Consider the following 12,915-nt stretch of genomic DNA (forward strand, 5'->3'; position numbering starts at 1 on the left):
TTCAACTAAGCAAGACTGTTAGGTATATTCTTATCATAACCGCGAAATCTTCCTCCGAGCCACGGGTTCAGAAACAAGATTTCTCTAATTCTACTCTAATCTAAACACGGCTTTCCCAAGCATAGCATAGATAGTAGGGTGAATTAGTAGCTAGAATTAAAGAAACAACCACAAGATGATAATTCGAATTAACGAAGATGTAATTAATAAACGTTAATAATTATGTCAACCACAACCCTAGAACTTAGAGTGCTTAGCCACTCATATCCGTAGTAATAATTTTCCAAGTATTTTGCATAAATAAATTACAAAGAAAAGATAAAGGAATGAAGAACTTAGATGATTTTCTTCTCCAAAACTAATTCCACGTGATGTTCTTGCCTTCGGTCGCAAAACTGCTCTAAAAATGGTGTTTAATGACTATTTATAAGTGTAGGAAAAAGTCCCAAACGAAATAACCATGTCCAAAATCAAATAAGAGATGAAATAGGCTTTTAAAATCCAAAACCCCCTCACTACAAACTGTGCCTCGCGAACTTAATAGCGTGCTCCACTTTGCCCCAGGCCTTGCCTTGCAAGCTCAAATGCGCGCTATGAGTCTCGCGCCGCCTGTTCTATCACGAGCAGGGAACCTCGCGCCGCCTGGGATGCTGCTTCGCTTTTGAGTTGCTTCAGTTTTTGCATTGTTCTTTCTTCAGTTCTACATTCCAAATATCACTTTCCATTTCACGTTTTTTGTCTTCTTTTCCTTAGTTTTCAATTTTTTTGCATTGTTCTTTCTTTTTGTCGACAAGAGTGGGTTGCTCTAGCGATGAGCATCCTCCACTTTCAACCAAGAAGTTTTGAGTTCGAGTCACACCCCAAGAGCAAGGTGGGGAGTTCTTGAAGGGAGGGAGCCGAGGGTCTATCGGAAACAACCTCTCTACCCAGGGTAGGGGTAAGGTATGCGTATAAACTACCCTCCCTAGACCCCACTAGTGAGATTATACTGGGTTGTTGTTGTCTTTCTTTTTGTCTTCTTTTTGATTTGTCTCTTTTGTCTTCCTACACAAAGTTAAACCTTAATATATCCACTAATTAAATAATCATGACTCCATTCTTGTAGTGTATAAAATACACATATAATTTTTACTTTGCTCCCAATTTCGTCTTCAACGTACCTACACATAAAATAAACTCAATTAAGCACGAATATAGTATATTTTAGCATTAAAGCCCCAAAATGTAAGGTAAGTAATGTAATAAAAATATGGACTTATAACCAAACATCAAGCAGCATAAATAATTTCATCGACCCTGCTTTGGGCACAGACACTCTTAACTCCAGCTCTGGAAATGCAAGGTAGTGGTAATTGAAACACGGAATATTCCTGCAAAACAAACAAGCTAGCAGTTATCTAGCTTCATGGGATGTGCTCTTCCATTCCTAACATATTTTGCAATGTTGGAAAAAATCAATATAAAGTTCAATTTGCAGCTATTCGGTAAGAGACACATTCACAATGACATTAACCTGCAATGCTTGAGCATTGCAATCGTGAAAGTCGCTTCAAAATTTGCTCCTTCGATAAGGTTTTGTCTTATCTTCCTTGAAGTTTATAAAACCTGGGTTGGACACTATCAATAAGACAAGAAATCTGCTAGAAAATATATAAGACAATATAGCTCATAGGAAGTTCAGCCGAAATTCTTGTAGTGAAGGATCTAACTTTTAATTGACAGCAAAATCTCCTTAGCTTACAAAATGTTACAAGTATATCAAAGAAAACAACATTACTTGCGAATCTGTTAGACGCATACTTGTAATTATCGCGGGATGTAGTTGCACAAAGTTGATGGCTAGCAGCTGTAAGAGAAATAGGCAAGACCTTTAAATGTGTACAGTGAAGCTTTAATAACTGAAAAACAGAGCATAAGAGCACAAAATATTTGCAATGTTTTATTTATACATACATGTAAGACAACTAAGGTGTCAAACACATTCTACCAGTGAAAAATGAAAGACTACTTTATCAATATGTATGGTACAATGAGTACAACATTATAACCTTTTTCAAGAAGAGCATAAGATTCTCGTATGGTAAGAGCAGTTTGTTTTGGGAATCCTGCTTTGTATAAAGATGATGTTGCCTGCACTGGGACAACAACAATTGCATTTTCAGCAAGGTTAAGCCCTTCAGTGTCTTGTTTTCTCATACGCCGCGATTACAGTAACAAATCATATCTGTTGTTGATGAGAATGGCTAAAGACTCATTCAGCCAAAAAGGGAATTCGTAGACCAAAGCTGGGAATTATCTCATGGGTACAATTTTCAGAAATGGTTGTACCCAAAAAAATTGTCCCGGCCAAGAATCCTTGGTTATCCTATTTTTCCCTACCCAGTATTTGGTTGGAATATTCCATCTCTCGCGTGTTCAATTCAACACTAATTGCCAAATAAAAATAATGTTATTATCCAAAATAACTTTAGAGTTAGCAAATAGTTTCACCAACTACTTAGAGAAGTATTATTCGTGCTTAATCACTTGCTTATCCCCATCATTACCTCTGTATTCCGATCCGTAAATCCGCAAAATAAATAAAATATTTACCACCGCAGATCCCTTCAGGACGAAGTGGTTTTAAACAGAAGGGAAAAATGGAAATAACACAATATAAACTGAACTCACCCAAAAGTGGTCAGCTGGAAATTTGGCAACAACAAGAAAAACGAAGAGCGAAAGTATAAACAGAGAGGCGAAAGAAAGTGTAATCCGAACGAAGATTGTACATGAGAAATCTTGAAATCTTTTATTTGCCCAACGTTTACCCAAAAGCGAAAACATGACGTGCCCTTAGACTGGCAGACATGGGAAGCAGCACATAGAGCAATTTGGTAAAGTCGATGATAGTGTTGAATCCAGCGGTGGCTTTGACATGTTATTGTTAAAGAAAAATACAAAATAAAACTGAAAAGACGATTATACCCTCAAGTGCTTATTCCACTGTATCCAATACTAGTGGGGATAGCCCGTGAAGAGAACTACAATGTTGTAAGAAAAAAGTACAGTGACAATATCTCCGAGGGATGATCTTGTGTAGAGAAATGGCAGACTGCAGAGCTATTACTGAGTTGTACTCAAAAGAGAAATAAAAGACCACAAATATGTTACATAAATATCGTATGGGTTTGCAGTAACATATGCTGATACAAATATGTGTAAGATGGTAGAATTTAAAATTACTATCAAAGTATTGTTTACCCGAAAAATCGGATAACGTTGAATTTATGTATGGTTCTAAGGGTAAGTAGATTCCTTTGATCTGAAGATAACAATACACGTATTTATGATGTAAAATAGGAAATGATGAACAAAGATACTTAGTGAGCTTTAGAAAGATAAACACAATGAATTCTTAATCCCAGGGAAGATGTCTTCTATTACAATCTATCTTGCCTTTTTATAGCCAAGGATCACTACTTTATCTATAGCAACATAATAGAATAATATTACTAGTGGAGGACCCATGATGGTGTGTCTCCTCCTTAATTCCCGCCAAGATTCTCCCATTTGGTGCGGTTGTAACAGATTTTTGTCTGTGAGCTCGATACCGACTCGAGCTCGGTGTCGGATCGGAACCTCGGCCTTGGTTTCGAGCTTGGTGATCACTTTCGGGCATCGATGTTCGGGACCTGTATCGGTCGATGTTACCTCGGTCGATTCGGACGCCCCAAGCTCGACGCCCCCGTCTCGGAATTCGTTCGGGTTCTCCATGAAGATACCCCTTGACTGAGATGCCATTCTCGATCGATCTTCATGATCGAGGATCGGTTTTAACCGTATACAGATAGCCCCCTCGTTTCTTGGAAAGGAGATGACGAGAAACAATGTGATTTTCCTAAGGTTCGACCGAATCAACGATGACGTTTCTATCGACTTTGACTATGACGTGCGTGATAGCTGTCCCATCGATTTGGTTTTATCGAGGCATTTAATGTATGTCAGTCGGTGGTCGGCCACCGCTAGAAATGAATCGCCATGCCTTATAAATAGTTTTTCCATGTAATGTTTTCCACTTTTGTGCTTCCTCTTTTCCCAAATTCCCTTTGATTATTTTCTCTACTTCGTTGCTTTAGTGTCGCTTATACCAGAGTTTTGGTGTTGTCCCCTCTTTCACCTTCCTTTGCGACTTTTCTTCTCATATTGATGGCGAAAACTTCAAAAATCGTACCTCACAAGGAGAAAGCTTCCTCCTCACGGCCGTGTGACGATAAGGCACCGACGGAGCCGTCCGTTCAAGATTATATTCCCGGCCCGTGTATTTTAAAAACTGATTTTAGGGTGGAGAACCCTTCGTCCGTTCCGGGTCGTTGTGAGCACGTATTGATGTATACGTGCTCTATAGCGGAGGTTCACCTCGAGGCCGTCAGAAAAGACTGCGGCTGGGGTTCTGAGGTTGTGTTACAAATCCCATCCTCCGATGAGAGCGTCACTACCTACGTGGAGGGATTTTTAAGTGTTTACACATATCCCTTTACGTTGGGAGCTGTCGATCCCGTGATTTTTGATTTCTGCAGGAGATATCAGGTCACCCTCGGCCAAATTCATCCTTCCTTATGGCGTATAGTCATCTTATTGCGTTTCTTCTCTACCAAAGCCGGAGGGTTGGATTTTTCTCTGAACCACCTTATACGACTGTATCGGCCTCAGATTTATCGTGGACTAATTAGGCTACATCGTCGAGCATCGAAGGCTTTGATGTCGAGCATCGATGAAGATAAGGATCGAGGTTGGATGGGTCGATATATTCGAGTGAGGACTCGTGATCTTATCCCGGAGGAAAAAATGCCGTTTCCTGAAAAATGGAATTTCGACCGTAAATGATACTTGTTTGCTTTTTGTGTCTTTTTTCGTTTTTGTTAATATTATTTTATGATGTCCAGCTGCACCTTGGATGCCACAAGCTGTGCCTGATCTCGAGGATTGGGTTCGAAAGTTAGCCTCGACTTCATCCTATGCCGAGCGCGCTTGGCTTGATTTGGCTAAAGGTAGATGGGAGGCCAAGAATCATGGTGAGGTTTGGTTCTTGTTTCCCTCGAGGTTATTCTGCGTTCATTTCGTTATCGATTTTTCCTTTGTATATAGGTGTAACTAGGGATGCCGTTTTGAGGCCTTCGAGGGGTGATGAAGGAAACAAGTCCCCGATCCTGGAACAGGGAAATGAAAAGAAACGAAGGGCTTCCTCTCGGCCGGAGGACCCTAAGCCCAAAACTCGAAAGGTGAGGAGAAAAATCATTGCCCTTTCGATCGACTCGGTCCAATGACTGAGGGAGGAAGAAGAAAAGAAGATAGCTCCTCGACTTTGGTAGTTCGACCTACGGAGGCAGTTGAGGTTGCTAGAGCTGCTGAGCCGATGACGTCCATGCCCATCGAGGTTGGTTCCGAAGACCTAAGTCTCGATCGAAGTACTCCGAGTGATTTGCTTGGGGCAATGGCAATGGGTCATTCACCTTCTCTTCCGTCTTTTTCTGAGGAGGCGTTAAAGGAGGCTCGAGAGCTGAAGATTCCCGATATTGGTGCTGGCTCAGGTGCAGCGGATCCTTTTAAGGATTGTTTTACTGGTGTTGATGACAGTTCCGATATCGGTGATGCTTCTCTTTTGTTAGAGGAAGCTCAGCGTTTTATTACTCGGGTAATGATTCTTCCATACTTGGCTTCTTTGTTCTTTTCCATACTTGATGGTTCCGATATCGGTGATCCTTCTTTGTTTTATTGGTGTTGATGACAGTTTCTAACTATACAGGCCATTGGTAGGTTTCGAGTTGATCTTAGCCAGTGTGAGGCCGAACTCCAGAAGGTCCTAGGTGAAAGAGATGACCTTCGGCTTCTTTGTAGCAAAAAGGAGGAGGTTATAAAGGATCTTCAAGCGGATTTGGCTAAGGTTCGTGAAGAAAGGGTCGAGCTCGATCAGCAGGTGAGCCTCGTTTTGTTAAAGTATGGATTCGACTCGACTGTGGAAGTTAACCCTTCGTTGTCTCAGTTGCAGTAAAAGATCGAGAAGATCGGGCTACTTCGAGAGGAGGTCGATCAAATCCGGGCCGAATGCAACCAGTGGAAGGAGACTATTGACCGTCTGGCAGCGGAGAAAGAAACCATCTTAACAAAGTTATTATCATCCGACGTTCAGCTTCGAAACGTCAAGCAAAAGGTGTCGGTTCAGGCTAAGAAAATCGATGAGCTTGAGATACGACTTGCTGAGGCTAAGGTGGAGGTTGAGTCATCGAAAGTTTTGGCGGATAAGTCTATTGCTGTATATCGAACTGATGCTGAGGCCGCTCAGGTGGAGGCCCGGGAAGCAGCGAAGATTGCCGATGCTCGAGCTCATTGGGTTGCCGAACTTGTTAAGTGTAGATCTCGGAGGGAGACCCTCGAGGAGATACATGCTCGAGGTTTCGACCTTACCGAAGAGGTAAGAAAGGCAAAAGAGCTTGAAGCGGAAGCTGAAGCCTTGGCTTCTGATGATGATGACGATGATGGTAGCAAAAGCGGGTCCGAGGGTGGGGAAGACCCCGACCCAGAAGCTTAGAGTCTAACTCTCCATATCTGTAAATTAATTACGTAGGCAATTTTGTATATATATAACAAGGTCGATTTTGATCGATCAGATTTGGAGTGACGTTTTGCTTGTTGAGTTGATGATAATGTGGTGGTTAACGTAAACTCTGAGTAAACGTAGCTTTTTCAATGTTTCAAACTCGATTGGGTCCTCGTTCGAACTAGGCAGCCTGTAGGCTTTAACATTTGAGTGTTTATTTCGAACTCGATATAGAGCCCGTGGGCTTAATATTCGAGTGTTTATTTCGAACTCGAGATAATGTGGTAGCCCGTAGGCTTAATATTCAAGTGATTATTTCGAACTCGAGATAATGTGGAAGCCCGTAGGCTTAATATTCGAGTGATTATTTCGAACTCGATGTTGAAGTAGCCCGTAGGCTCAACGGTCGACTGAGTATTTCGAACTCGATATAGAAGTAGCCCGTAGGCTTAATATTCGAGTGTTTATTTCAAACTCGAGATAACTCGATATGCCCGCAGGCTGGTTGCATAATAAATCTCAAGTCATTGTACATATGTTTTGGGGCAATCTATATTAGCATGGTTCATTTTGACCATTTTGGCTTTTACAATTTTTCCTCTATTATTGTGAGAAGACTTTGTTGCATCTGAACTCGATGTATTTGAGGGCCTGGTGCCCCCCGGTATTCGAGGCCATTCGGGCTAAGGGTCGAAAACCTTGGATACTGTTTTAAAAGCGCAGCACGATCGATAGATGCCTCATTAAAAACCTTGCCGCAAAAACCCATTTGGAAAAAAACCGGTCTAAGGAAAAAAGAGTGCAACACGTGCTTTTGAGTAAAAGAATACTTCTGTTCTTTGTTCGAACTTCTGTGCTGGACAGTTGAATAAATATGGGAAAGGTCGGAATTTAGCAGTAGTACCATTTTAGATGTGATACATTCCAACTGCTTGATAGCTGTTTGTCGTTTATGATGCCGAGCCTGTACGATCCTTTCCCAAAGTTCTCGAGCACCTGGTACGGTCCTTCCCAATTTGGTCCTAGTTTTCCTTCGTTTGGATTCCGAGTATTGATGGTGACTTTCCTTAACACCAAGTCCCCTGGCTTGAAGTGGCGAAATTTAGTTCTTCGATTGTAATACCTTTCGATTCATTGCTTTTGTGCGGCCAACCGGATGAGGGAAGCTTCTCGTCCTTCGTCCGATAATTCAAGGCTGGTGTTCATAACCTCGTTATTTGATTCTTCCGTCGTGAATCGAAATCTGGGACTAGGCTCTCCGACTTCGACTGGTATCAATGCCTCGGAGCCATATACTAAGGAGAATGGGGTCGCCCCTGTACTGGATTTCGATGTTGTTCGGTATGCCCAAAGGACTTCGGGCAGGATTTCTCTCCATTTTCCCTTAGCGTCGTTCAATCTCTTCTTCAGGTTTTGAAGAATAGTTTTGTTTGTTGATTCGGCTTGTCCGTTTTTGCTTGGGTGGTACGGGGTTGCTAGTATCCTTCTTATTTTGTGGTCTTCGAAGAATTTTGTGATTTTGTTGCCAATGAATTGCTTCCCATTATCACATACTATTTCAGATGGTATCCCGAATCGGCATATGATATGATCCCACAAAAAGTCGATAACCTCTTTTTCTCTTACTTTCTCGAACGCCTGCGCTTCAACCCATTTAGAAAAATAGTCAGTCATAAACAAAATAAATCTGGCTTTACCTGGGGTCGATGGTAGGGGGCCGATGATGTCCATTCCCCATTTCATGAATGGCCATGGGGATAGGACCGAGTGAAGTTGTTCTCCGGGCTGATGGATCATTGGAGCAAACCTTTGACATTTATTGCATTTTCGAACAAATTCTTTTGCGTCTTTTCCCATATCGATCCAATAATACCCTGCTCTGATCACTTTTTGAACTAATATGTCGGCACCGGAGTGATAGCCACAAGTGCCCTCGTGTACTTCCCGGAGGATGTAATTGGTATCTCCCGGACCTATGCATACCGCCATCGGTCCATCGAATGTTCTTCGATATAACATTCCGTCCGCAGTCAAAGTAAATCGAGCAGCTTTAGTTCGAAGGGTCCTGGACTCTTTGTGGTCTGAAGGGAGCTTTTCGTTTTTTAAGTATTCAATATACTTGTTTCTCCAATCCCAGGTTAAGCTAGTAGAATTTATTTCGGCGTGCCCTTCTTCGATTACAGATCTTGAAAGTTGAACGACAGTTTCCGAGTTCAAATCATTCACCTCAACCGATGATCCCAAATTAGCAAGCGCATCGGCCTCGTTATTCTATTCTCGTGGAACATGTCGTAGACTCCATTGTTTGAAATGGTTTAAAGTGGTAAGCAGTTTGTCCAAATACCTTTGCATTCTGCCTTATCGGACTTCGAAGGTTTTGTTTACTTGACTCACCACCAGCAAAGAGTCGCAATTGGCCTCAACGACCTCCGCTCCCAAATTTCTAGCTAGCTCGAGACCTGCAATTATGGCTTCATACTCGGCCTCGTTGTTAGTTAACCTGATAGTTTTAATAGCTTGCCTAATAATGTTACCCGTGGGTGATTTTAAAACTATGCCTAGCCCAGACCCCTTTACGTTCGAAGCTCCGTCCGTAAAGAGGATCCATGCCCTTGTCGATAAATTTGATTTTAACAGTAGTTCTTTTTCGACTTCGGGTACGAGGGTCGGCGTGAAATCAGCCACGAAGTCTGCTAAAATTTGATACTTGATGGCCGTTCGAGGTCGATATTCGATATCATACCCGCTGAGTTCGATGGCCCATTTGGCCAATCGGCCCGATAGTTCAGGCCTATGTAAAATATTATGAAGTGGGCAGGTGGTTAATACGCTTATGGGGTGGCATTGGAAGTACGGTCGTAACTTCCTAGAGGCGCTAATCAGCGCAAGCGCCAATTTTTCCAAGTGCGGATATCTAGTTTTCGCTTCCCCTAAGGTCCGACTTACGTAGTAAACAGGAAATTGCGTACCTTCCTCTTCTCGAACCAGGACACTGCTTATGGCGACTTCTGATACTGCCAAGTACAGGTAAAGTTTTTCGTCGGTTTTTGGAGTGTGCAGCAGTGGTGGGTTCGATAGATATCATTTCAGTTCTTGTAACGCTAGTTGGCATTCCGGTGTCCAAGCGAAGTCGTTCTTCTTTTTGAGGAGAGAGAAAAATTTGTGGCTTCGATCTGATGATCTCGAAATGAATCGGCCTAAGACTGCTATTCTTCCTGTTAACCTTTGTACAGCTTTCACACTGTTCACGATGGTGATGTCTTCAATGGCCTTGATTTTGTCTGGGTTAATCTCGATTCCCCGATTTGACACCATGAAGCCGAGGAACTTACCCGAGCTGACTCCGAAAGCACATTTTTCGGGGTTGAGCCTCATGTTGTATTTCCTCAGAATATCGAATGTTTCCTGCAAATGGGTCAAATGGTCCTCTGCGCGCAGGGACTTGACTAGCATGTCATCAATATAGACTTCCATTGATTTACCTATTTGTTCTTCGAACATTCTATTTACTAGGCGTTGATAAGTAGCTCCTGCATTTTTTAGCCCGAAGGGCATTACGTTATAACAATATGTTCCATATCTGGTCACAAACGAAGTCTTTTCCTGGTCTTCCGGGTTCATCTGGATTTGATTATACCCGGAATTGGCATCGAGAAAAGTGAGGATCTCGTGGCCGGCCGTGGCATCGATCAAGTGATCGATGTTGGGCAGTGGATAAGAATCTTTGGGGCATGCTTTGTTCAAGTCCTTGTAGTTTATACATATTCTAAGTTTGTTTCCCTTTTTAGGCACTACGACCACATTGGACAACCATTCGGGGTATTTTACCTCTCTAATGGATCCTATTTTGAGCAGTTTAGTTACCTCATCTTTTATGAATGCGTGCTTCACCTCCGATTGGGGTCTTCTTTTTTGCTTCACCGGTCTGAATCCAGGGGACACACTTAGTCGATGTGTCGTTACGTCCGGCGGGATTCCTGTTATATCTAAATGGGACCAAGCAAAGCAATCGATGTTATCGATAAGAAATTGAATGATTTTCTTCCTGAGTTCGGGGCTCAAACCCCTTCCCAGGTATACCTTTTGTTCGGGCCAGTGTTCGATCAAAATGATTTGCTCCAATTCCTCAATAGTTGATTTAGTGGCATCGGAGTCATCGGGGGTCACGAAGGATCAAGGGATCCACTGATCATTATCTTCTTCGATGCCCTGCTTATCTGGCTGGGTCGAGGCCGATGTCTTTGGTTGCTATTTGGCATTCCTGTCTTCGACTGTGCCTCCTTTTGAACCCGATCCATTCACCGGCGAAGACGAAGATATTGGTTTTGCCTCCTCGACGGAGAACATTTCCTTTGCGGCTGGTTGTTCTCCGTACACTATTTTGACACCTGTCGGTGTTGGGAATTTGAGGACCTGGTGTAGGGTTGAAGGTACAGCTCTCATGTTATGGATCCACGGCCTTCCGAAAAGGGCGTTATATCTCATATCGCCTTCGATCACGTGAAACTTTGTTTCCTGAATTGTTCCGGCGACGTTTATCGGTAGGGTTATCTCACCTTTGGTGGTTTCGCATGCCATATTGAATCCGTTTAAAACCAAAGTTGCGGACACGACCCGGTTTTGTAGGCCGAGCTGTTTTACGACCTTCGATCTGATGATATTGGCCGAGCTACCTGGATCAATTAACACACGCTTAATTTTAATTTTATTCATGAGTACGGATATTACCAGTGCATCATTATGGGGTTGGATGATTCCCTCTGCATCTTCATCATTGAACGATAAAGTCCCTGAGGGAGTGTAATCTTGAATTCGAGATCGCTTTTCCCTCACAATCGACGTTTTAGTGCGTTTGAGCATAGGTCCCTGAGGGGTATCGACGCCGCCGATGATCATGTGAATAATGTGTTGTGGTTCTTCTTATTCGTTTTGCTTGCCGAAGTCCTTGTTTTTAAAATGGTTCTTCGCCCTATCACTCAAAAATTCCCTAAGGTGCCCTTTGTTGAACAAGCGGGCTACTTCCTCTCTTAATTGTCTGCATTCTTCCGTTTTGTGACCATGGGTTCCATGATACTCGCATATTTGATTAGTATTCCTTTGGGCCGGATCGGTGTGCATGGGTCGAGGCCATATGGTATCTTTGATGCGTCCGATAGCCGATACGATGATGGATGCATCCATGTTGAAGTTATATTCTGATAATCGAGGAACTTCTATAGGATCGGCATATTTATCAAAGCCTCTCTTGCTCATAAGTCCCCGAGAATTTTGCCCTCGATCATACCTGCGGTTATTCCTAACTGTCTCATGTGCCGAACCGTGATTCACCCGATCTGTGACGTACGGCTAGTATCGGTCTCTGTTTGACCTTTGTTCTCTGTTGGTTTCCTTCAGAATTTTAGTGGTTGCGCGGTTCTGACGCGTGGGTTCATACGGAAATCCCAATTGATCATCTTCGACCCTGATTTTTGATTGATACCGATTGTGTATATCCGCCCAAGTTATTGCAGGGTATTCGATCAAGCTTTGTTTCAGCCGACGTGACGCTGTCGAACTCAATCCGTTCAACCCTTGGGTGAAAGCTTGTACGGCCCAGTCGTCTGTGACTGGTAGCAAATCCATGCGTTCCATTTGAAACCGGGATACGAATCCCTCAGTATTTCGTCACCCCTTTGTTTTACTTTGAATAGATCCGATTTCCTCGTTGCGACCTTTATGGCACCAGCATGTGCTTTTACGAACGAATCTGCTAACATGGCAAAAGAATCGATAGAATTTGGTGGCAAGTTGTGATACCAGATCATTGCTCCTTTTGCGAGGGTCTCTCTGAACTTTTTCAATAATACGGACTCGATCTCATCGTCTTCCAAATCGTTGCCTTTGATGGCACATGTATAGGAGGTGAGATGTTCGTTAGGATTGGTCGTACCGTTATATTTGGGAATTACGGGCATACGAAACTTTTTTGGGATCGGTTTCGGGGGCGCGCTCGATGGAAAAGGCTTTTGTATGAACTTCTTCGAATCCAGCCCTTTCATCATGGGCGGAGCCCCCGGGATCTGATCGATCCTAGCATCATATGTTTCGAATTTTTTGTCGTTGGCTTCGACTCGTTTTGTGAGTTCCTCGAGCAGTTTAGCAATTTCAGGAGCGGTTCCTGATTCTCGCTCATTCGATTTCATTGTGTCGGGCTCCGTTCTGGGGGCTACTTCTCGAAGAAGTGGGTTAGAGTTTGGATTACTTTGCATATGAGTTTGGCTCTGCAACTGGGCTATCGCTACTTGTTGGGCTTGTAACATTTCGAAAATCATACGCAAGCTGACCCCGATTTCCCCCGT

General features: G+C 43.0%; 1 protein-coding gene across 9 annotated transcripts; it reads right to left on the reverse strand.

Annotated features, from left to right (window-relative positions):
* Positions 1-207: 207 nt before the first annotated feature.
* Positions 208-3,131, reverse strand: LOC142164570 (uncharacterized). Of its 9 annotated transcripts, none has more exons than XR_012695317.1 (5): positions 2,671-3,113; positions 2,049-2,130; positions 1,778-1,846; positions 1,263-1,370; positions 212-1,160 (listed from the first exon to the last, which is right to left on the reverse strand). XR_012695317.1 is itself a non-coding variant. In XM_075222461.1 (5 exons), the coding sequence occupies exons 1-5, from the start codon at positions 2,824-2,826 to the stop codon at positions 1,055-1,057; spliced, it is 498 nt and encodes a 165-aa protein (XP_075078562.1). In that variant the 5' UTR covers positions 2,827-3,116; the 3' UTR covers positions 212-1,054. The 9 variants fall into 9 exon arrangements, 4 of the variants coding, with proteins under 4 accessions (XP_075078562.1, XP_075078563.1, XP_075078565.1 ...); XM_075222461.1 differs by having other exon boundaries at positions 1,801-1,846; positions 2,671-3,116; XM_075222462.1 differs by having other exon boundaries at positions 1,296-1,370; positions 1,801-1,846; positions 2,671-3,115.
* Between the last annotated feature and the right edge of the window lie 9,784 nt (positions 3,132-12,915).

Source organism: Nicotiana tabacum, chromosome 10 (assembly GCF_000715075.1).
Source record: "Nicotiana tabacum cultivar K326 chromosome 10, ASM71507v2, whole genome shotgun sequence".
Lineage (NCBI taxonomy): Eukaryota > Viridiplantae > Streptophyta > Magnoliopsida > Solanales > Solanaceae > Nicotiana > Nicotiana tabacum.

Excerpts from the sequence above, each read along its gene's own strand:
- LOC142164570 (XM_075222461.1), bottom strand. The coding sequence starts at position 2,826 with ATGTTTTCGCTTTTGGGTAAACGTTGGGCAAATAAAAGATTTCAAGAT. Across the intron at positions 2,131-2,670 it reads TTCCAGCTGACCACTTTTGG|GCAACATCATCTTTATACAA; the intron begins GTGAGTTCAGTT and ends GTCCCAGTGCAG. Across the intron at positions 1,847-2,048 it reads TTATGCTCTTCTTGAAAAAG|CTGCTAGCCATCAACTTTGT; the intron begins GTTATAATGTTG and ends TTTCTCTTACAG.